This window comes from Melanotaenia boesemani, chromosome 1, assembly GCF_017639745.1.
Source record: "Melanotaenia boesemani isolate fMelBoe1 chromosome 1, fMelBoe1.pri, whole genome shotgun sequence".
NCBI lineage: Eukaryota > Metazoa > Chordata > Actinopteri > Atheriniformes > Melanotaeniidae > Melanotaenia > Melanotaenia boesemani.
Window position 1 is genome coordinate 42,537,172 of NC_055682.1, and position 25,020 is coordinate 42,562,191.

At 41.8% G+C, this 25,020-nt stretch overlaps 2 protein-coding genes across 3 annotated transcripts; both read left to right on the top strand.

The window, feature by feature from the left end:
- The first annotated feature begins 7,527 nt into the window (after window positions 1–7,527).
- On the top strand, window positions 7,528–17,919 carry pop4 (POP4 homolog, ribonuclease P/MRP subunit). 2 transcript variants are annotated; one of them, XM_041990917.1, is made up of 7 exons: window positions 7,528–7,666; window positions 10,926–10,981; window positions 12,819–13,048; window positions 13,121–13,198; window positions 13,283–13,341; window positions 16,777–16,878; window positions 17,266–17,919. In XM_041990917.1, the coding sequence occupies exons 1-7, from the start codon at window positions 7,660–7,662 to the stop codon at window positions 17,400–17,402; spliced, it is 669 nt and encodes a 222-aa protein (XP_041846851.1). In that variant the 5' UTR covers window positions 7,528–7,659; the 3' UTR covers window positions 17,403–17,919. The 2 variants fall into 2 exon arrangements, with proteins under 2 accessions (XP_041846851.1, XP_041846775.1); XM_041990841.1 differs by having other exon boundaries at window positions 7,530–7,666; window positions 13,280–13,341.
- Window positions 17,920–20,537: 2,618 nt separating this feature from the next.
- plekhf1 (pleckstrin homology domain containing, family F (with FYVE domain) member 1) lies at window positions 20,538–22,329 on the top strand. Its single transcript, XM_041990038.1, has 2 exons — window positions 20,538–20,941; window positions 21,087–22,329. Exons 1-2 carry the CDS (start codon window positions 20,686–20,688, stop codon window positions 21,695–21,697), a joined length of 867 nt encoding a protein of 288 aa, XP_041845972.1. The 5' UTR covers window positions 20,538–20,685; the 3' UTR covers window positions 21,698–22,329.
- The last annotated feature ends 2,691 nt before the right edge of the window (window positions 22,330–25,020 follow it).

The window sequence follows — 25,020 nt, forward strand, 5'->3', positions numbered from 1 at the left end:
AGAAATAACGCAATTTCGTACTCTACCAGACTGAATAAAGAGCAACTTAAAACAATAGATGTATTAGAAACTGCGGAATCTGACCTGGAACGAACTCAACAAATAAATCGGAGCAAACAGCAAAGCATTTCTTTAAAATAAATACAGAACTTAATTTAACAGAGAGAGCGGAGTTTATTATAAATAAAAATAGAGTTAATAATTATTGTCATGGTAACCGCCACAGTAAGCTTTAAATAAACTAAAAATGAATGATCAACCCACAAATACAGGATTGGTTGCATCAGACGCTGGGATGATGATGTCTGGCCATAAAGTAATTAATAAAAGATTTTTCAGCTTCGATGGGCAGTCGATTAGAGGCTCACCTGCCTAAACTGGTGCACCCCGACCAAAGTGGTTTTGATAAAAAAGTGTCTTGCAGCTGACAATTTGCGTCAACTACTACACATCCTTGATACTTCGGATCATTTTTCATCCAAAGCTGTTTTATCAGTCGATGCGGAAAAAGCTTTTGACCGGCTTGAGTGGTCCTTTTTATGGTCTGTTTTGAATCATACTGTATGGGTCTTGGATCTAATTTTATTAATATGATTAAAGTTATGTATGCAAATCCTTCAGCATCTGTACTTACTGGTATTATACACCCTCTATTTGAAATAAGTAGAAGCAGTCAACAGGGTGATCCTGTCTCATCAATGTTATTTATTCTGTCACTGGAGCCTCAAGCTTGATCATATCCGAGTATCATAACAATAAAAATAAAATCCACTCTGCATCATTGCTGATGATGTTCTTTTCTTTTTTTTAAATAAAAATCTCTCTTAAACATATCCTTAACATGTTTTAACAGTTTAGCTATGTTACAAACTAAACTGATCAAAATCATCTGTTGCCTCTGAACTCTCAAAGCAAAGAGGGGTGTGCAGACTTTAATATTACAGTAGTTTCTCACTTTAAATATTTAAGAATGAATGTTTTTACTTCATTAGAAAAAAAATATTTATAAGAACTATAACAGTACTTTGATATGTTCAAAAATGAAGGCAGACACCCAAAAATAAAATTAACCAATTTACAAAGACAGAAGGAGCTGGGGGGTCTATCAGTACCTAACTTTAAACTCTATTTTCATGCTCTTACACTTCATCTTTTATTAAACTGGTTATGGAAAATGTTTCAATTCCATGGCTCAATACTGAAAAGAGTTTGGTGGCCCTGATTCCATTAAATAGTTTTCAAATTTGTCCTTTAGCAAATGTAAACTAGAATATGGGTCAATATTGACTATATATATATATATATATATATATATATATATATATATATATATATATATATATGTGTGTGTGTGTGTGTGTGTGTGTGTGTGTGTAGTATATACCTTTAGAAGACTGACCTTCAGTGGCTGCCAACCTGTGGCACCACAATACAAAGTTAGAAGCTGCGCTGGTGGGCTGCTGGCTCTGTGGGTGTTGGGTCGAGGGGGGGTGCTTGGGGCTCGCTGTCCTCTGGTCTGCCTGGGGTGTCCCCCACGGGGCATGGTGGGTGGGTTGTGTGTGGCGTGACTGTGTGGTGGTGAGTGATTGTGGGTGTGGCGCGGGGGAGGGTGTGAGTGTGGGGTTATATGGGGTGCAGATTGGAGTAGGTGGGGAGTGGGGGGAGGGGGCCGATAACACCCTGGTTCCCGGGGTGTGCGGCTGGAACATCGGGGTGTGTGCTGGCCTACGCCGGGTGGCTGTCTGGGGGGGCCTGGTCCTCCTAGGCATGTTGCGGGCCCTCTGCCTTTGGGGGGTGGGGCGGCCGCCTCTGGGCTCCTGGGGCCCTGGGCCCTTCGCTTGGGCTGCCCTGGGTGGCCGGTCCCTGCCGGGGCCGGCGGCTGCTGATCTTGGCCCACTGGGCCCTGTGCCCCGGGACCGTGGGGTCTCTTGCTGGGGCTCTCCTCTGCCGCCCTTCGGGTGGGGCTGGAGTCGTCTTCGTGGTGGGGTGGCATGGGTTGGTGCTCCGGGTCTGCTGCTGAGGGCCCGGGCCTCTGGCCCTGGTCTGCCTCTGGCCTCCGTGGAGGCGAGGTCGCATTTGCATGATCTCACTCATCACTCTTCATCACTGATCACTCCTTGTTTCTCATGCTCTGCATGCTGACACAGTCACTGAGTTGTCTAGTGGGTTTTTATACTAAGAGATTCTTCTTTTTTATTTTTCCTGTGTGTTAGTATCTGGTCGCTGTTATGGCTTTTTGATTTGGTTATTATTTAAAAACTCTTAATGACTGGCAGCTCTGTTTTTTCTGTGTGTGTTTCTGCTTTTGTAAAAGTTGTAGGAAATTTTCTGGTGTGTTCATGTACAGGTGTAACAGCTTGTTGTCTGGTGATGGTGTGGATTGAAGGGTCGTTTCCTTCTGTCTGTGATCTTTTTGTCTCCTTTCTTCTTTCCCTTTTGCTCTTTTGCTATTTTCCATCTTTTTCTGTCCCCTCCGGTCAGATCCAGCAAGATTACATAGATTCCGTGATTCAAAGTAAATAAATAAATAAATTAATCATATTATCAAGAGGAGCCTTACCCATAGGCCTCCCCTTGGCAGAGCAAATTTGTTCAGCACGATACAGCAACCAGATTATTATTTTGCTGCTATGATGCTGGACAGGACAAGTTAAAAAAAAAAAAAAAACAAAGTTAGAAGAGTAATTTTACTGCCATCATTCAACCTTTTTTCTCATTTCCTCTAAAAACTTTAAAAACTGTGGAACCTAAAGTGTTAACACCTCTTTCCTGTCTAGATGTCGGTATCTGTCGTGGTACTTCGTTTCAAAGAATCTTCTTACACTGCATTCTTTCATTACAACCACTGAAGTCGCTGACAAAGGTGAGCAGCTCCGTCAGGCGGCTAGAGAACAAGCGAAGTGTGTGTGCACGGGCCGTGATTGACACACCAACGCATTGGCAGTGCATTGTTGGCCAGCTCTAATAGTGGTTAGATATGATCACGTGAGCCAAAATTAATGAATTCACGATCCGATGTGGCTTGCAGGCCTTGAGTTTGACACATATGTGTTATAAGGTGATAGTTTCTGGTTATTTATGGTTAAAAGCATGAAATGTATCAAATTTTATTTATGGAGCGCTTTTCATGCACAAAGCAACACAAAGTGCTACACACAGGAAGTTAAAGCACACCTCAAAGTAGTCTCTTTCACACAATCTCTCTCACACACACTTTCACACAGAAACAAACAAAGTGCATGTACCCTCCGCCCACCAGCCCATACCCCATTCTGTACCAACATGACCTCCATCCGCGGTTACTGTCTCTGAACTGAATGTAAGTTTCATCAGTAGAATGAGACAAGGACCGTCACCATAGCAACAACCCGGCAGACACAGCAGGTAGAGCTACCGGTGTGAAGGATCCCCAGAAGGAAACGCTGGAGTTAAACAGTAAAAACATGAGTAAATAAACTTAGAAACAATAAGAACTGATAAGACCGACAAGAATAAAAATATATATAAAGGAGTTAAAATAAAATAAAATAAAAAATAATACATAAAATAATAAAATAATAAAATGGAGAGCCACATAAATAGCTGGCAATTAAAATAAATAGAAAAATATATGATTAGATAATTGAAATCTAAACAACATCAAATAAAATTCAGTTATAAGCTAAAGAGGTCTTGAGCCCGTTTTTAAAAAACAGCAACAGTCTCTTCAGCCCTGGGGTTCAGCAAGTCTGATAAATAAGAAGGTCCAAGACCAATAAGATTTTTTTATTTTTATTTATAAACCAGTAGAAGAAGCTTAAAATCTATCCTGAAACACACGTGGAGACAATGCAGCGCTTCTCGGACTGGTGTGACATGTTCCCGCCCTCTGGCCCTTATCAGAATGCTGCTGAGTTCTCAAGTAATTGCAGGTTATCTATCAAGTTATAACTTGATAGTTTATAGTTAAAAACGTGAAATGTGTCATGTATAACATGATAAGGTCCCAATTTTTTTCATTTGGGTGAAACCTCTACGCTTCCATATTATACATTTATATTTTAAACATATTTAGACAAGTGTGGGGATTTTCTGAAGTAGACTTTGTTTTCTTTTTTAAAAGGAAGTATGATATTCACTCTGGGCTGGAAAGCACCCAGTGCTTCCTGTTTTTTCAGGTTTTCATCCAAGTTCAGAGTGAAACTTCTAAAATGTATGTATCTCAAAGAGGAAAGACAAGAGAAGCGGTCTGACTGGATCGGAGAGTGTATGAAAAGGTTCTCTGTGAGAGCTACACACTCTGATTGATTTAAAATGACTTCAGTTCAAATGAATACCCTGTGTATGGCATAACTTTAATGCTTAAATCCTTAATCATTGGGGGGAGGGGGTCCATATATATATATATATATACATATGTATGCAAAGGCAAAGGCAAATTTATTTGTATAGCACATTTCATGTACAAGTCAATTCAAAGGGCTATACATAAATCATTACAACAGGGTGCAAAAAGCAATATAAGTGCATAAAAAATAAAAAAAATAAAAATAAATAAATAAATAAATATATAAAAATTAAAAGAAATGCAATTAATGAAATAAAAGCAGCAGGAATATGCTAAAATAAAATAGATGAAATGTAAGACATAAAGTTAAAGACAATATTAAAACATGATTCCAGCTTAAAAGAACCACATGTAGATTTTGTCTTCTAAATAATATTGAAATGCAGCAGAGAACAGGTGGGTCTTTAACCTGGATCTAAATAAACTGAGTGTTTCAGCTGATCTGAGGCTTTCTGGGAGTTTGTTCCAGACATGTGGAGCATAGAAGCTGAATGCAGCTTCTCCATGTCTGGTTCTGACTCTGGAACTGATAAGAAACTGGAACCAGATGACCTGAGGGTTCTGGTAGGTTCATACTGGATCAAGAGGTCCCTGATGTATGTTGGTCCTAAACCATTCAGATCTTTCTAGACCAGCAGCAGAACTTTAAAGTCTATCCTCTGACGGACCGGCAGCCAGTGTAAGACCTCAGAGCTGGACTGATGTGGTCCACTTTCTTGGTCTTAGTGAGGACTGGAGCAGCAGAGTTCTGGATCAGCTGCAGGTGTTTGACTGATGTTTTAGGTAGAACCTGTAAAAACACTGTTACAATAATCAAGCCGACTAAAGATGGAAGCTGGACTAGTTTTCCCAGGTCCTGCTGAGACATCAGATCTTTTACCTTTGATATATTCTGAAGGTGATAGTAGGCTGACTTTGTGGTTCCCTTCATGTTTTTTTCAAAGTTAAGGTCTGAGTCCATCAATACACCCAGATTTCTGGCGTGGTTGGTGGTTTTTAGGTGTATAGACTGACGCTCTGTGGTGACCTTTAATTGTTTCTCTTTGGCTCCAAAAACCATCACCTCAGTTTAGTTTTTGTTTAACTGAAGAAAGTTCAGACACATCCAGTCATTAATCTCCTCAATGCATTTCCCAAGAGCCTGTACGGGGCCTCGGTCTTCTGGTGACATTGTAATATAAACCTGTGTGTCATCTGCTTAGCTATGGTAACTAATGTTGTTTTTCTTTATGACCTGTGCCATTGGGAGCATGTAGATGTTAAACAGAAGATGGAACCTTGGGGAACTCCACATGTAATTCTTGTCTGCTCAGAAGTAAAGTTACCTATTGACACAAAGTACTTCCTGTTCTCTAAATAAGATTTAAACCAGTGTAGCACCAGAGAGGCCCACCCAGTTCTCCAGTCGTTTCAGTAATATATTGTGGTTGACTGTATCAAATGCAGCACTGAGGTCCAGTAAGACTAAGACTGACATTTTTCCATCATCTGTATTCAAACAGACAACATTATATACACACACACACACACACACACTATATATATATATATATATATATATATATATATATGGAGAGAGAGAGAGAGAGAAAGAGAGAGTATCTCACAGAAGTGAGTACACCCCTCACATTTTTGCAAATATTTTAGTATATCTTTTCATGGGACAACACTATAGAAATGAAACTTGGACATACAGAATATCAAAGTTTAGTTTCTATAGTTTTATATTCTGTACATAATTGCACTTAGACACCAAAATTCAAGAAACACAACAGACAAACAAACATCTGGGGGTGTGCCATGTAGTGCGTGGTGGGCTGGGCTACTAAGGCCCCTCAATTTTAAGGGAAGGGGAGGGTAATGTGGGGACCTCTCACACCTCTGTTCCCCCTGGGTATGGCCGGGGACGGGCAGGGGGATGTGGTTGTCCTGGGACCCGGGACCCAGGACCCGGGACCCATTTTGACTGCACTGATAGGCTGCTGACTCTGGGGGGCACACAGTCAGCCACATCTGGGTTGGGTGAGGGGGGGGGGGGGGGGTGCTGGTGTGGACCGTACTTGGGGGCTCGCTGTCCTCTGGTCTGCCTGGGACGTCCCCCACAGGGCATGGTGGGTGGGTTATGTGTGATGTGACTGTGTGATAGTGAGTGCTTATGGGTACAGTGCAGGGGAGGGTGTGAGTGTGGGGTTATATGGGGTGGAGGTTGGAGTAGGTGGAGGGTGGAGGAGGGGGGTCAATGGCGCCCTGGTTCCCGGGGTGTGCAGCTGGAATACTGGGGTGGGTGCTGGCCCACGCTGGGTGGTTGTCCAGGGGGCCCGGTTCTCCTAGGCACGGTGCGGGCCCTCTACCTTTTGGGGGATGACTGCCTCTGGGCTTCTGGGGCCCTGGACCCTTCGCTCGGGCCGCCCTGGTGGCAGCCAATCTTGGCCCACTGGTGCCTGTGCCCCAAGACTGGGGTGGGGGCTCTAGCTGGGGGCTCTCCTCTGCCACCCTCTGGGTGGGGCTGGGTCGTCTACTGGGTGGGGTAGCTTGGGTTGGTGCTCCGGGGCTGCTGCTAGGCGTGGTCGCATTTGCAGTTTGCTGCTCATCGACTTTTCCACTGCCTTTAATACAGTCAAACCAGATTTACTTCTCTCCAAAATGCAGCATTTGGACATTAATTCCCATCTCATTCACTGGTATCACTCCTTCCTCCACAGTTTCTGCAGCACCACCATACTAAGCAGTACGGAGGTCCAGTTTGATTCTGTGGCCTCTCTGTCAAGCATTTTTAAATGTGGATTTTATGTTTCTTGTTGCTGATATTTTAATGGATTTTTATAGACTCTTTGTTTTGGTATGACTGCAATCTTGTCTGTGATGATTCTTAACTCGGTGCTGCAGTACAAATTTCGGCGCAAACAGACAATAAAGTTTTATCTTATCTTATCTTATCTTATCTTATCTTATCTTATCTTATCTTATCTTATTTTATCTTGTCTTATCTTTACGTTTGTGTGTGAGAGAGAGAGAAAGAGAGAGAGAGAGAGAGAGAGAGAGAGAGAAGAGATTACCATATAAGGAAATAAAATTAATTTGATGGGTACTCAAAGCAAATTGTACCAGCCTGTCATGTCAGTGTGTAAAAACCTACTGTAGGACATCACTGCCTCCGGACGGTGGCGGTAGAGTGACACATCAGAAGTCAGGGCCAATAAATTCCTCAGAAGAAGAAGGACCGGAAGTAGGAAGAGAGTTAGCGTTTTATTGAAAACATTTTAAAGCTGTTTCTTTCTTCCTGGACTCTCAGAATTTTTGTATTTAGTTTTACTGTCTGAAACACTGTGAACATGGATGGTGAGTGTTTAATGATCGTTACATAATCCACACCCACCCCGGTTCCTGCCGCTCAAAAGTCTTGTAGGTTTTTCCACCTCTTGAGTTAATTAACCGGCAACTTAACCACGCGTGAAAACTCTGACTTGAGTTCAGCTGAGTTTTCATTTATTTATTTATTATCAAGGTTTTGTGGTTGTTTAAACTTTAGAAATGAGAACCAAACCCTCTGTGGGTTAAGCACGTTCCGATATATTCAGTAAACAGTTTATTTACGGTCTGTTCAGACCATCTGGTCCTGAAAAGGAAAACATGGTTGTTTCATAACATGCTTTTAAACGGAGGCCGACGACGTATTATGTTGCACGTCTTTTTAAGGGTCACCTTATGGTGTTTTGGGCATTCTAGATCACATTAGTTCAGGCCAGGGGTACCCAGGCCACTCCTCAAGATCTATCCTGCAACTTTTTCCACCACACCTGAATCAAATGGCTGAATTCCCTCATCCGCATGTCATTCAGCTCTGCAGAGGCTGGTAACGACATTCATCTGATTCAGGTGTGTTGAAGAAGCAATTCATCTAAACATTGCAGGATAGTAGTTCTCTAGGACCTGACTTGGGCACCCCTGGTACAGGTTCTGATAAAAAAAAAAAAAAAACTATCATATTTAGACTCCTAAAGATCCTGGTAATGTTCTCATATCATGGAGGAAGCAGACTCAAAAGCTCCTCCAGTGCATCATGCAGGTTCAGCACTACCAAATGTCAAAGAGAAAAAGAGGCGCCTGGTTAAGGTGAAAATCCTGTTTTTGTTTTTCTTTTTACCCGGGACATATTCTCAGATGTTTTAGGCCCAAACCCAGACAGTAGTTCACAGACACATCAGATATTTATCACAGAGACCAGGGTCGTCCAGTTCTTATCCCCAAGGGCCACAGTCCTGCAGGTTTTTGACTGACTCAAATTGATGAGTTATTGTGCTTAACTTAATAGGCTGTTGGGTCTGTTTCATTTGCGTCAGGTGTGTTGAAGCAGGAAACATTGAAAACCTGCAGGACAGCAGCCCTCGAGGACTGACTTTGGACACCCCTGTTTTAGGTGTTTTCCTGCACACCTGACTAAGAGAACCAGTTTTTTTAAGTGTAAAATTGTTGGTGTTGAACTACTTTCTCATCCTCCTTGATTTAACAGCAAATATCTGCTGCTGTGAACCTCGTTCCCTCAGCATAAACCACCTGTGCACCGTCTGTCCAGCTAACAGCTGCCAGACAGTAAATAAAGACTTGTGGAGATTTCAACACCCAGACTTGGTTCAGAAGTCACTTCATGCACTTAGGACATGAAAAAGACCTGCTGTATGGTGAGTCTGGAAGGTCACGCGTGACTAAAAACAGAGCAGGACAATGTTGAATGTGGCATCATGTCTGACTACAGTGAAAATCTCTCGTCAGACTTCATGTGGCTTCTCACGTGCACTGAGCACACGAATGCAAGTGAACTGGAATCAGGTTAAGTTGTTTTCATAACGCTGTTCGTGGTGACATGGTTAGCATGAAAGCTCAACAGAAACCCTGCAGCAGCCGGTCGGACAGGAAAGTCCACGCCGTGACAGCGTCTGTCATCTCCTCAGTCCCCCAGGCCATGCTGGCAGTCTGTTGGATTAAAAAATTGGTGGCTGTCACAGAACTTGGCATGTAATTAAGCGTCTGTTATATAACTTACGATTCTGATTTTAACGAGCTGGATGTTTTCTCTTTACCACAGCCTGGAGTTTTGTTCATGTTAAAGAACATTTCCAGAAACAGGCTGTTGTTTCACCACATCTGACTCCAGTTTTAGTCAATCTGAGCTCAATCAGCAGATGTGGGTTGTTTAAATTTACCAAATATTCAAAGTCTGAGGCATTTTACTGCCAGATCGTTAACATTCTCCTTGTTGATGCCCTAGAAATCCAGGGACATCATTAACCCCTTAATATCCCTTCAGATCTCCATCACCTCCGAGGTCTCTCTTCTACCACCAGGAGCGGTGGTGTGTAGCTCTGTGGGGTAAATGTGATGGATGTTTAAGCCTTTAGCTGATCTACAGAAGTTTTCCAGACATTTCTATCCCATCCAGGAGGTTTACAATCCAGCCACTAAATGTAGTTTTATTCAGAGACTCTATCTGGTAAATCCACAATGATCCATGATAACAGCTTTATTTATCACATTTCACCATAAAAACATCACCATCACTACTATGTTGCTAAGAGACCTCTATTTAGACCTGGACATGATGATGAAGCCACTTCCTGTCAGACTTTCCACCAATCAGAGAGCTTAGATTGACGGTAACGTCCAATCAGGAGCAGCCAAAGATCAACCAGTGAGCAGAAAGTTCTATGTGTGTGTGAAAAGAAGAAAAATAATGCTCCTCTATGGCTGGAATAAAGCCAAGAAGACGTTTCTGATGCACGGTGGCGCCACAAAGCAGCTGAGCTGGAGTTGGTTTAGTGAGGATAGCAGGTAAATAGTAGCAGGAATAACTGGAAATGAGGAAAAAGAGACAACAAATGTTTTGGAGTTTTAAGGGTTAATTTGAGAATTCAGATGGTGACTGCCTTCTTTCTGCATGTTTCTCAGCCTAATTCTCAAATTGTCCTCATGCAGCAGTGATTTGTTTTAATACGGGACAGGATCATTTTTGATAATATTACCTGTTGGAACAGCTTCAAGCAAACTTTTTCCTCCCTGTAGAATCATTTTCAGCCTAAGCAGTGCAGAGGTAAACTACACCTGCCGTCAGGGCCTGATTTATTCCAGTTCCTGACTAAAGAAACTCCTTCAAACATTTTAAAAGAACAAGTTTCAAGCATGCTGAATCTGAATGATCTGTGATTACATTCATGGAAAACCTTCTCTCATCACTAAAAAGTCTGTTTTCAAGGAAAAGTGTGTTAATGACATTGAAGGTGCATCAAACATTTTAGTGTAAACTGAGCTTGTGTGAAACCTGCACAGTGTTTTTACAGGTAAGAAGCCAGTTATGATTTATGTGTCTGGTCTGTCACGTTCTCTGGAACAGCAGAAATCTTAAATACAGCTGACCAGGTCTGGAAATGTAGAAGAACCTTGGAGGCGTGATCAGGCTGGAGTTAGAGTCCAGATTTCACATAGATTGTCCTCTAAGAGTTTCAAGGTGTTCTCTTTCTGTTGTATTTTTGGCTTGTTTATGTGTGTGTTTACGGTCAGAATAATCTCCTTTCTAATGTTAGATTTGTTTGTGTCCTTTTAACAGAATCACTCGTTCGATCTGTGATTCCTCGAGAGCTGGTTGACGTTCTTGGTGTGGAGGTAAGCAGAGTCTTTAAAATCCTTTCAAATAAGACCTGAAAAGAAAGTGAAGTCATGCTGGAACATTTGCCAAAAAAGAAAAAGAGCAAAATTGTCTTGAATTTAATTCTGTTTTTTTTGTAAAGCGTCCGTTCACAACGTCATCTCAGGGTCCTTTACAGACAAATCAATTCAAGTCATCCAGGCAGGTTTCATACACGCCGATTCATAGTAAATAACAGCCTGGAAAAGCAACAGATTGCATCAGAACTAAATTTCAGCACAGTCCCCCATCCTGAGCTGCGCTGGGGGGCAGTGGAAAGGAAAAACCTCCGGCAGAACCAGACCCAGTCTCGGGGGGGGTCATCTGCCTCGACCGGTTGGGGTGGAGAGAACAGGAAAGAGATAAAGATCATCATGAAGATGACAGAAAATTCCTCACGGTGGCTCCCAACCTGTTTTCCTTCAGGCCGCCTTCATGAACCCACGGTCAGGAAAGACCGGGGCCTTTACCGCATCAACAAATACTACACCAGCACTTCAAAACAGCCACAGCCAAAACCAGGTTTAATCAGGATAAATACAAATAAAAACATGAGGCATAAGAAGAGCTGAACCCAACACAATAAAAACCAGTCAAAACAAAAAAATAAGCCAAGTCTCGCTGGGGTTGAAAGTCAAAGATGAAAATGGGTTTTAAGATGAGTTTTATAAGCGTGTGGAGTCCCCTCCGAGCTGCCTCCTGGACCTGGTACCTGCAGGAGTACCAGTGAACAGAGAGAGCGAGCAGAGTTTTCCCACGAGAGCGTACTGGTGAGTGTGAGGGGGGGGGGGGGGGGGGCGTGTTTTACGCTCGCTGTGCTGCGTTCAGGGCCCCACGAGTAATTAAAAACTCCAGCAATCAGAGCAATGCGCTCGCTTGATTAAGAAATGCGCTGCTGAATTAATAAATACGCTCACCAGGGTATTTGGTACGCTCATCAAGGTATTTGGCAGCGATGTAACGCCATACAGGAGCAGCTGGGCAGCCGACCTCAGGGCCCAGCTGCAGGGCCCAGCTGATGCTTTAATGGAACTCAGTGAAACACTTTTGGCCACAAAGGTCACCAGAAAAAATATGTGATACTACATAAAAATACTAATATCAGTGCTGATTTTTGACATTTCCAGGACTAATCACCACCAAAGCCTCTCTGTAATGTTTATTTTATAGAAAATATTTCAAGTTTTGTATGTTTTTTTTTTTATGAATAATTAATAATACAAGTAACTGACATTTAAAGGGTTAAAATTAGAAAATTTTGAGCAGGTCTGAAGGTGTTCAAGTGATTTTTTAAAAAAAAGGAAAAAAAGACGTCAGTTTTTTGCTCATGTACTTTTGCTATGCGAGTCCACAGCCACATAAAAAATAAATTTAGCTGTTTGTCTTTGACATATACACGTGTCTAATTACCACTAAATATCCATCCCTTTAATATTTATTATATAGAAAATAATTCATTTTTTGTAAGGAATGAAGCAGTAATTCAAAAATGAAAACGGGCATTTAAAGAGTTAAAATCCTAAAAATGAATGAATGTTTGGTGTTTTTGAGCAGGACAGAAGTTGAAAATGATTTAGGGGAAGAAAGCTGAAAAAATATTGATGTTTGAGGATTTTCTAGCAGTGTTTTGTGTGGACACTTCGGCACAAAGAGGAGGAGGGACCCACGGTTGAACCACGCTCAGCCAGTGATGTCTTCTTCTTCTTCAGACCGTTCTCTGTAAACCCAGAGATGGTGTCAGACCAACAACCATGCCACGCTGGAAGTCACTGAAGTGTTTCTAAGCTTTAATGACGTGTCTTTTTCCATGTTCAGCCTCAGAGCAGCTCTAAGGCGGCAGCATTCACCCAGGCCTTCCTGAAGAGCAGCATTAAACCGTCTCCATGCAACGACATGCAGACGATGCTAACTCACAAGGCTGTGATTCTGGGATACACAAGGCCGAAGAGAGAGAGAAAAAAGAAACACAGCAAGAAAGCCAAAGGACTAAACTCTCGGCAGAAGAGAGCGATGAAGATCTTCCAGATTAAACCTGAACAGCAGAGGTTGGTCTGAAGGATCGCTTACTTCCTGAGTGTGAAGTGTGAGCTATAATGTCTCTGTTGTTATGCTTGTAGGTATGAACTGTTCCTGCCGCTACACCAACTCTGGAGACAGTACATAGTCGACCTGTGTGGTGGACTGAAACCAACATGGTAACCCTCTCAGAGCTATGTCGTCTCTCCTCAGTAAACACTTGACTCCGTTCTGATTTCAGATGATTGTTGTCTTTTCAGCAGTCCTCAGTTTGTGCAGCAGAAGTTCCTGAAGGCAGACTTCCACGGGGCCATCATCACAGGTACGTCTAGACTTTTCTCTGAACTTTACTGCTCAGTGACAGAAACAAATGTAGAACAGGTGCAAACAGGGAGACATGACGCCGCGGTTCACTCACAGCGAGACATTCGTTTCCCAAAGATGGCGGCGCGTGCACACGCTGCGGGAGGATTCCCTGTGGGCTGCGTTACTTTTGGGCCTGTGTCCCAGCGTATGTGATAAAGGTGCAGCAGCGTTGCAGCAGCGTGGCGTTGCTGCAGCGCGGCCTAGCAGCAGCATGGCATTGCTGCAGCGTGACGTTGCTGTAGCGTGGTGTTGCTGCAGCATGACGTTGCTGTAGCGTGACGTTGCTGTAGCGTGACGTTGCTGTAGCGTGACGTTGCTGTAGCGTGACGTTGCTGCAGCATGACGTTGCTGTAGCGTGACGTTGCTGCGATGAGGGAGATATTTCAGCTTCACAAACAGCAACGATACGCAGTATATTTTTCTGTAGTTTTAACTGGCAGTTTTTTTTTGTTAAAATTTCTTCCAGTTCCAGTGTAAAATGTTCTTTTGAAATAAAAGTTTATTGATCCTGTCGATGGGCTATATAACCTGCTAGCTCAATAGCAGCGTCCGAAATGGATGAGTGAAGCATGATTCTCTGATTACAGGCTGTGCAGAATTATTAGGCAAGTTGTATTTTTGAGGATTAATTTTATTATAGAACAACAACTATGTTCGCAATGAACACAAAAGACTCATAAATATCAAAGCTGAATATTTTTGGAAGTTGGAGTGGGGCTTTTTTAGTTTTAGTATCTTAGGAGGATATCTGTGTGTGCAGGTGACTATTACTGTGCATAATTATTAGGCAACTTAACAAAAACCAAATATATACCCATTTCACTTATTTATTTTCACCAGGGAAACCAATATAACAACTCAAAATTTACAAATATACATTTCTGGCATTCAAAAACAAAACAAAAACAAATCAGTGACCAATATAACCACCTTTCTTTGCGAGGACACTCAAAAGCCTGCCATCCATAGATTCTGTCAGTGTCTTGATCTGTTCACGATCAACATTGGTGCAGCAGCAACCACAGCCTCCCAGACCCTGTTCAGAGAGGTGTACTGTTTTCCCTCCCTGTAGATCTCACATTTGATGAGGGACCACAGGTTCTCTATGGGGTTAAGATCAGGTGAACAAGGAGGCCATGTCATTATTTTTTCTTCTTTAGACCTTTTCTGGCCAGCCACGCAGTGGAGTACTTGGATGCGTGTGATGGAGCATTGTCCTGCATGAAAATCATGTTTTTCTTGAACGATGCTGACTTCTTCCTGTACCACTGCTTGAAGAAGGTGTCTTCCAGAAACTGGCAGTAGGACTGGGAGTTGAGCTTGACTCCATCCTCAACCCGAAAAGGTCCCACAAGCTCATCTTTGATGATACCAGCCCATACCAGTATCCCACCTCCACCTTGCTGGCGTCTGAGTCGGAGTGGAGCTCTCTGCCCTGTACTGATCCAGCCACGGGCCCATCCATCTGGCCCATCAAGACTCACTCTCATTTCATCAGTCCATAAAACCTTAGAAAAATCAGTCTTATGATATTTCTTGGCCCAGTCTTGACGTTTTATCTTGTGTGTCTTGTTCAGTGGTGGTCGTTTTTCAGCCTTCCTTACCTTGGCCATGTCCCTGAGTATTGCACACCTTGTGCTTCTTGGCACTCCAGTGATGTTGCAGCTCTGAAATATGGCAAAACTGGTGGCCAATGGCATCTTGGCAGCTTCACGCTTGATTTTCCTCAGTTCATGGGCAGTTATTTTGCGCCTTGTTTTTTCAACACGCTTCTTGCGACCCTGTTGACTATTTTGAATGAAACGCTTGATTGTTCGATGATCACGCCTCAAAAGCTTGGCAATTTTAAGAGTGCTGCATCCCTCTGCAAGACATCTCACTATTTTTGACTTTTCAGAGTCCGTCAAATCTCTCTTCTGACCCATTTTGCCAAAGGAATGGAAGTTACCTAATAATTATGCACACCTGACATAGGGTGTTGATGTCATTAGACCACACCCCTTCTCATTACAGAGATGCACATCACCTGATATGCTTAATTGGTAGTAGGCTTTCAAGCCTGTACCGGTTGGAGTAGAACAACATGCATAAAGAGGATGATGTGATCAAAATACTCATTTGCCTAATAATTCTGCACACACTGTAGAATGATGCATACAAAAACATCTAAGGAGATGCATAAACTACTAAAACTGGGTTTTAGGACCTGATGCTGAACAATGGGAGGCCCAAAAGAACTCCACATATAGATGCTAAACAAAAGGGGTCCAACTTGAAGCCTTGGGGGACTGTACATGTAGATGCTAAACAGAGGTTCCCACCTACTTTTCCAGTCAGTCTAGCAGGATGCCCTTGTCAACTGGGATCCATGAAAACCAGAACTGAGCTTCTGCCACTGTCAGATGTTCAGATGGTGCATAACGGCTGCGCCGAGGCCTGCGCTGCTATTCGCAGCCATTTTAGTCAATGGTTTGGTTCCCACAAGCTGCGCAGCGCGTACCAGAAGCATTCCTGAAGCGCCTTGTTGCAACTCTCCGCTAAATTTATGCGTCAATTCTGTTTTTGATGGCGTATGCACCCAGAATGCGTCAAAGTTCAGATAGGAGCAGACAGGAAATGTGTATAAGCTTCCAGTATTTTCCAAAAAATAAAAGCTCTTCTCAGATGTGCGCTGCTGAACCATGAAAACATTACGTGTTTCACCAGTCAGGGGTCTGTGTTTTGTTTTGGTTTTTTTTCTTTCATCATGGACGACGAGACGTGTGATTTTGTGATCTCGTGGATCCTGCTAGGTGGACTGCACTCATGGGCGCTCCACACCTGACACGCTCCAACAGATTACCCCGCCACGGAGGTCGGAACAAAGCCATGGTACAGCCGTAACATGGTGTACACACACCCGGTGGAAATGAGGGGTTAGACGAGGGCTGTTTCAGAGCTGTGGTCCAAATCCTGACTAAAAGTCTTAAAAACAGTTGTCAGGTGCCAGAAACCTGTAAAATTGTAAATAAACATATTTTTCTATTATTTAAAAATGAAGGTTTGAGATGGGCCTTCAGTTGTTAATCACTGACGTGTCCACATGCTCGTCTTTCAGCAGTGGTGTGATCACTACAGATTTCAGGGTTTGTAGGAAACAGCCTGAACAAAGAGGCGTTGACAGCTGAATGTCAAAAGAGAAGGATGAGGACTTTAACTCTTGCAGGATTTCCTCCAGATTTCTGGCTCTTGGGATTAAATCTGGACATTGTCTGACTTGATGTTAGGGGTTGCAAACAGTCCAGGTCCTGGACTTGATAGGTGGATGCTATTTGCTTGTCTAATTAAAGATGAAAATCCATTGCATCCAGTCCAGATTGCTATGCTAACGCTGTTGTTTCCACTGTTGCAGTGGTCCGGTCTAAATGTCCATCCTATGTGGGGACTACAGGGATTCTCGTGCAGGAGTTTAAACATGTCTTCAAAATCATCACCAAAGAGGATAAAGTGAAAGGTGAGACGGCTGCAGACTGAAAATCACACGACTGCTGCCTTTTGCTGCACAATATTCAGGCTTTGCTCAAAGATCCCTGACAGCAGCAAATGATGAGCTTATGTTAGCAGACATTTGCTTTGCTACAACAGATGAAGGGAAATGTGATAAGTGTGGAATGAGTACAGCTCATGCGGATGAACTGGTTTCAGTGTAATGGTGTAAATGGAAATGAGCCAACTCTCATTCTGCTATGTCACCTCTGCTTTTTCCTCCATAACAAGTAGAAAAGGCTCTTAAAACACTTTTAGTATGGATCAGTTTAAGGTGAAATCTAACAAAGCGGGTGTTTCCTGTAGCTTGTGACCTCATGGAAGCTGTTTCCGTCCTGTGTTTGGTGTTTCCCAGTGATTCCTAAGAGGAACAGTGTGTTTTCTGTGGAGATCAATGGCTTTGTCTCACACATCTACGGGAGCAAGTTTGAGCAGAGAGCCAGTGAACGCTCCGCCAAGAAGTTTAAAGTGAGAGGAACCATCGACCTGTGACCTGAATCATCGGTGTGAAAGTGACTTCCCATCATCCTCTGCTCCTTTCAGCTGTTTGACGACCTGCAGCAGCAAGGCTGATGGACTACAGTCACATTTTAAGGACATAAACAGTTGCCACAAGACTTTCACACAAACTGTCACCATCTTATCAGAGGATCTCTGAAAAGTGTGCAGACTTGAGATCAGCTTTGACATGGGAAGTATTTCACCACGTCCTCTTGAGAGGTTTTCCCAGCTAGAAATGCTGCCTTACAAGCTGGAGGTGGCAAGTTTTCCAGGTGAGAGGTGAGACTCCTAGCAGATGGATTCACTGCATGTTTGGTAAAAAGCTGTGAAACTGTCTGGGGGTCCCAGTCATGCAATTCGCTGCTGTTACACAAAGGCCTGGATCGTTTATGACACAATATTTGTGATGGCTGTAAAGATGAACACTTCTTTGGTCCATCCTCTGTCCACTGCAGCTTTCACCCGGAATATAAATAAGTGCTAAATAAAGTTGATCTGCTTCTCAGTTTCCATCCCTTCTATCTCATTCTTTGTGTGTGTGTGTATATATATATATATATATATATATATATATATATATATATATATATATATATATATATATATATATTATTTATATTATATAAATGAATGAATAAAATCTGTCCTCTGTAGGGTGGCCAGGCTCTCTCTTAAGGATAAGGTGAGAAGCTCAAACACTTTCTTGTTTATTGTTTGTGGTGAGAGAAAAAGTGCTGCATTGTGAGCGAGTGGGTGAAAGGTGCATGTAAAGCCAGGATGAAGTTAAAGACAGTGCTGTTATGTTATTAATGAGGTGCGTGTGGTTTCATCTGGATCAGATTACAGAGCTCGGTCAAGAGCAGAATCTGGACTTTCAGGTTTGTATCAGTTTAATCTGAGATTAAAAATACTGTTTATGTACAGTATGTTCTGAGATTTACAGGGCTGATTTAAGCCATGCATTGAATCCATATTCAATAAAACTATAAAAGAGAAGCGTTTCAGAAATGTCCCGTTTTCTAAATCTGGAATCATTTCTGCCCTCTGTGAGAAGAATAATGAATATACTACAAAATTCAGCAAAAGATAAAAACCACCTCATTTTGCACTTAATCTTCATTTGTGTTGTACGTTAAGAGCAGAGTCAAGTCAAAGTCAGCTTTATTATCAATCCACTAAATATACTGCCGATTTCAGCGTCCTCGTTCTCTTTAGCCCGTACGTGTCCGACTGGTTGAACACGATTCAGTCTTTAACTTAGAAAAATCTTTGGAAATACCCGGAGTGAACCGTCCCACATCCTCCTTCCGCTGCAGGCCTAATGAAGAAAGTGAGTTTCTGCTAAACTAGCACTCAAGATACAACTTTATCTTCAAAATGCATGTTGAATTATTCTTGTTTCCCTGAGGAATTACAAAAATGAAAACCAATTTACTCCTTCCTAGGATTACTTTACTCATTTCTAGGATTACTTTACTCATTTCTAGGATTACTTTACTCATTCCTAGGATTACTTTACTCATTCTCAGGACTACTTTACTCCTTCCTAGGATTACTTTACACATTCCTAGGATTACTTTACTCATTCCTAGGATTACTTTACTCATTCCTAGGATTAGTTTACTCATTCCTAGGATTACTTTACTCATTCATAGGATTACTTGACTCATTCTCAGGACTACTTTACTCCTTCCTAGGATTACTTTACACATTCCTAGGATTAGTTTACTCATTCCTAGGATTACTTTACTCATTCCTAGGATTACTTGACTCATTCTCAGGACTACTTTACTCCTTCCTAGGATTACTTTACTCATTCCTAGGATTACTTTACTCATTCTCAGGACTACTTTACTCATTCCTAGGATTAGTTTACTCATTCCTGGGTTTACTTTACTCATTCTCAGGACTACTTTACTCATTCCTAGGATTAATTTACACATTCCTAGGATTAATTTACTCATTCTTAGGATTAATTTACACATTCCCAGGATTAGTTTACTCATTCCTAGGATTAATTTACACATTCCTAGGATTAGTTTACTCATTCCTAGGATTAATTTACACATTCCTAGGATTAGTTTACTCATTCCTAGGATTAATTTACACATTCCTAGGATTAGTTTACTCATTCCTAGGATTACTTTACTCATTCCTAGGATTACTCTACTCATTCCTAGGACTACTTTACTCATTCTCAGGACTATTTTACTCCTTCCTAGGATTAATTTACACATTCCTAGGATTAGTTTACTCATTCCTAGGATTACTTTACACATTCATAGGATTACTTTACTCATTCCTAGGATTAGTTTACTCATTCTGTGGAATTATTTTACTCATTTCTAGGATTACTTTACTAATTCTCAGGACTACTTTACTCATTCCTATGATTAGTTTACTCATTCCTAGGATTACTTTACTCTTTCTCAGGACTACTTTACTCATTCCTATGATTAGTTTACTCATTACTAGGATTACTTTACTCATTCTCAGGACTACTTTACTCATTCCTAGGATTAATTTACACATTCCTAGGATTAGTTTACTCATTCCTAGGATTACTTTACTCATTCCTAGGATTACTTCATTCATTCCTTGGATTATTCCACTAATTCCCAGGACTACCTTACTCATTCCCAGTTAAATTTAGGTACTTTCATCTGGTTTCCACTAAAAGTAACCTAGTTTCTTTTAGGAGTAGACAACATTTAAATTTCCCAGTGTGTTCCAGGTGAATTTACTGTGACACAGTAACACGTATCTTGATTGTGAAACTAATGTAGTAATCTCACACGTCTCAGCTTTTTGTAGAGATGATGGTTACGGCCCTTGTGGTTGTGTAGATACACTTATTTTATTTTGGTTTTGTCATTTCAGACAAGAGGCATGAAAATAGGCCTTATGAAGAAGAGGTTAACTGTGAATGATCCTTGTGGTCAGCAGACAAAGCCAAAGCTGCACAGCACAAAACAACTGGGTTTTTTAAAGGATGTTTTTATTCAATAAATAATGACATCAGCAGTGGAGAGGTTCCTTGGGTTTTCTCCTCTGAATTCAAACTAAAATCCCGCCCCTTTCCATTTTGCATAATGCATGTTTTACAGCTGCACTCCTTTGGAAAGCCCCATTTCATCAGTGAGGGCTGAGAGTATAAATACCTCTGTCAGGTTAGACAGACTAAAGAACACAGGTTATAACACCTTCAGTGTTGTGACATTTTCAACAAGAGCGCTCTTACTGCTGCTCTTTAAGCCCTTGTATAACTTGTTAAATGGCAACCATGGTGGAACGGCTGACGTTTGCTCAGGAGAACCGGGAACGCATCCAGGCTGTTGACATCGCATTTGGGTCAAGAGGAAAGTCTTTGTCTCAGCCGGATCGGATTCTGGTTGGAGAGGGAAGGCTAATGAAGCAGAGCCGCCGGGGGCTGCAGCCTAAAGTCTTCTTCCTCTTCAATGATGTGCTGGTGTATGGTAGCATCCTTCTGAATGGTCGCTGGTACAATAAGCAGCAGGTCATCCCTTTAGGTAAGAAACCCATTCACCCCAACCACAAAATGAGTACAATACTTCACCATCTCCTAGGACTACTTTATCCACTGCTAGGACACTGCAGATGTGTTAAGTTTTTCAAATGTTCTGCTCTGACCAATCGTTTTATATATAATTTCAGGGGACATCCAGGTGGAGGACCTGGAGAATAGTCTTCTGATGAAGAACCAGTGGCTGATCCGCACCCCACGCAAGTCTTTTTACGTGGGAGCCGCCTCATACGAGGAGAAGCAGGCCTGGATCGAACACATAACGGACTGCCAGTCCAGACTGCTGCAGGAAGGCCAGCACACCCTGAGGTCAAACTTTGCTGCTACCTGGATCCCAGACCAGGCCTCCGCCATCTGCATGCGCTGCTCCAACAAGTTCACCGTGACCCAGCGTAGGCACCACTGTAGAAACTGTGGCTTTGTGGTCTGCAGATCATGCTCCAAGAAGCGAGCAGTCATCAGACACATTCACCCCACTAAGCAGCAGCGGGTCTGCAGCATGTGTCACTCCAGCCTCCTGGGCTCAGAGGCAGGGCCTGAAGAGAGGACTCGCATGAGGGGGGACAGCACCGGCAAGATGGGTTCAGATGAAGATGAGGTAGACGGTTCCAGTGAAGAGGAGGTAGAGGACAATGTAGAGGACCATGATCCCAGCAGGTGGATGGCCTCATGGTCTCCCTACGTCTACCTTAAACCAGAGCACATCAGACCACAAACAGACTCATCAGGAGTGCTCAGATGAAATCTAAAACTGAACTTTTGGACTTGTTATACATGATCTGATTGGACCAGGAGATCCTGGCCATTTGCTGTGCAGCTATGAGCCACTATAAGCCAGTTTAGAGACATTCTCAACTTTATTTTTCTTCCTCCTGCTTAAAGTGGAGCAGAATGGCCACATGATTATCTGACTATCAGTCCCACGTTTGTCAGCATTTGTCAGAACGTTTGAACTGAACATGTACTTTATAATTAACTAACCACAAAATAATAAAAACTGAGACAATTTATCAAGTTTATTTATCAAGAAACAATATTTTTTCTGTCAGGAAACTTCCAGAAGAACTTGACAAATGACATGTCAACCTGACATCCTGAACTTTAACCATGAAGAAACTGATGATAACGGACTGAGGAATGATTGGTCTAAGTGTATAATTATTGTATAAATGCAAAAATATTTTTATTTCTATTTTACCACCTTTATTCATAGAGGTTTAACTCAGTGAGACACTGTTTTATTTCTAAGAGTGACCTGATACATGTATATGTAAAGTATGTACAATACAATACAGACATATAATATTCTCATAAACATGGTAAATAAAATGAATTAAAACTTGACGAAAAACAGAAACGAGACCTCAGCGTTGTTTTTTCCAGTGAGCTTAAAATGAAAATCCCCCAATGTAATCAAACTAGACGGCTGAGATCCTGCTGCGAGGACAATTAAATGAAAAGTCTTTATTAGTCCCACAAGGAAATTCTCTTTTTTTTAAAGGAAGCAATAATAATTAATAAATAATAACTCGTAACTATAATGATGCTAATAGAAAATTATTATAAATAATGTTATATGGTAAATGGTCTGTACTTATATAGCGCTTTTATCCAGAGCACTCTTACATGTCTCATTCACACACTGATGGCGGAAGCTGCCATGCAAGGCGCTCAACCACGACCCATCAGGAGCAATTAGGGGTTCGATGTCTTGCTCAGGGACACCTCGACATGAGCTCTCCGGGCCAGGATCGAACTGGCAACCCTTGGGCTGCAGGACGACCACTCTACCCACTGAGCCATACCTCATAACGTTATGGTGGATGACAGTTTACATCTTGATATAAAACGTATTGCTTCATGATAAGCAGCATCCAGCGTGTGCAGGGCTGCAGGCGCTTTAACAACGTCACCATAAGCATGAAGAAGTAAGAAGGAGGCTGCAGCAAGTCTTTTCCTACCAGATTAAACTTTATTAATGTCTCTGTCTTCGCTCACATGTATGTAGGCTTTCATATTAATCATCATTTCTGAACCAGATTATCTTTGAAGACGTCTGTAATAACAGCAGTAAACCTTTTTTCTTAGTAAAAATTAAAAAGTATAAAGTATCATTTCAGTTTGTTGCAGCAGGTTTCCGTCTCAGCCTCCATATTTATGCCTTTATGCTCCTTTTTGTTGTTTTCTAGTGTTTGCTGAGGGTGGGGTTATCACGTCACATTTGGCTTCATCACTTCCTGGCTGTGGTGATTTTCAGTAAAATGATGAGACATTTTCACTGTGACACTAGTGTGAATAAAAACAAACCATCTTTTGGTGGAAACAAGCCAAACCAGTTTGGCCAACCTGCCTCTAGCAACATACCTCCTAAGGTTAATCTGCTCGGTTTCCATGTCAGGATATTTTTAGCTTGTTATTCTTTTAAATTTCCTCTTTACTCTTAGAGACCAGATCCTCTGACAGCATTTCATATTGTCTGCTGTTTCCAAATCCTACACTTGCTTTAATATGAAAACCTTCTCTTATGCAGCATTCTGTCACATGCGGGACGATCTCTGTTATTTTCCAGTCATTTACCAGAATTCAGATTTCAAAGCAGAAAACCTTTAAATTCCGTACCCCACAGTGGAAATGGACCTCTGGCTGCCACCCAGTCCCGTCATGAGCTTATTGAGGTTTTTCAACATGTGTTAGCGTGTTTGTGCTTTTCAAGCACCCATCACCTTTACCCTGACCAGCAACACCATTTACATGAGATTTACAACAGCTGTTCCATTAAAACCAGAATGTAATCATTAATAAATCTCATCGGGCCCTTTTTTAGACGTTTCACCATGTGATGAAAATCAGAGCTGATAGTGAATCTGATGCAGCAACACGTCTGGAAAAAGTTGGAACAGGAGCAACAAAAAGTACCTGGTACAAACCAGAAACACCTGGAGGAGCATTGGACAACTAATCAGGTTACCTGGCAACAGGTCAGTAACATGACTGGTATAAAAGGAGCATTTCAGAAAGGCAGAGTCTCTCAGACAGAAAGATAAACAGAGGATCTAAAACTGTGGAACAATTTCAGAAAAATGTTCCTCAGACTTTGAAGATCCTCCATCTACAGTGTAGAATATCATCAGAAGATTCAGAGAATCAGAAGGAATCTCTGGGTGTTTTCTAGATTTTCAGATAAGCTGTATTTTTAGTGTAACCATAAGATTTTACATAAACAAGAAGGAAATGGAGTTCGGTTTTGAAAAATGTCAATTTCACACATTGCAGAACCATTTTTTGAGTCAAACAGTTCCTCTTTATTTTAAAGAACATTTAAAGACAATGGATATAATAGTGTTGCTCAGCTTAAGATGGGAATGTCCTGTTCTTCCTTGCTGACTGTTGTCCTCTGGTTATACTGGCCTAAAACAGAGGACAGAATTCACACACATTATTGTCGGCATATTCACAAAAGAAAAGTGTTGCTGTGTGTCAGAGATTTGTTTTGGGTTTCTTCGTGTGCAGTGTTGTTTATTTTGTATTCAAAGTCCCCAAATCATCTTTGGCATGCTGTGAGGAAGTGACCTTTAACACCTGCAGAGTCATTTATTCATCCGTCCTGGGCCATACTCACCATATGAGACAATGTTAATTACACCGATTACAAAAATCTGCCTATTAAATTAAAATGATTTATTTTTAAATTATTGTGCTGTTTTCATGTGTCATTTGAAGCTGTAATTAATATGTGATTCTATTTTTTTTCAGTAACATCCTTGAGGAGGCAAATACATGTTTACAGCCTGAATTCTTCAACTGTTTTACTAAAGATTTCTGAACTAAAGACATTAACATCCAGAGCCAGAGGTTATCAGAGGAGGCTAAAATTCTTCTCTCATTTAAAGCTCTTAGTGAACACGTGGGCCTTAAAGATGTCAAACCTCCAAATTTTCCCATCAGAGCTTCACTCTCAGACTGCAGGTTGACTGGTGGCAGGGATATTCAATTCGGTCCTACGAGAGCCACATTCCAGCAGGTTTTCCATGTATTCCTGCTTCAACACACCTGAATCAAATTAAA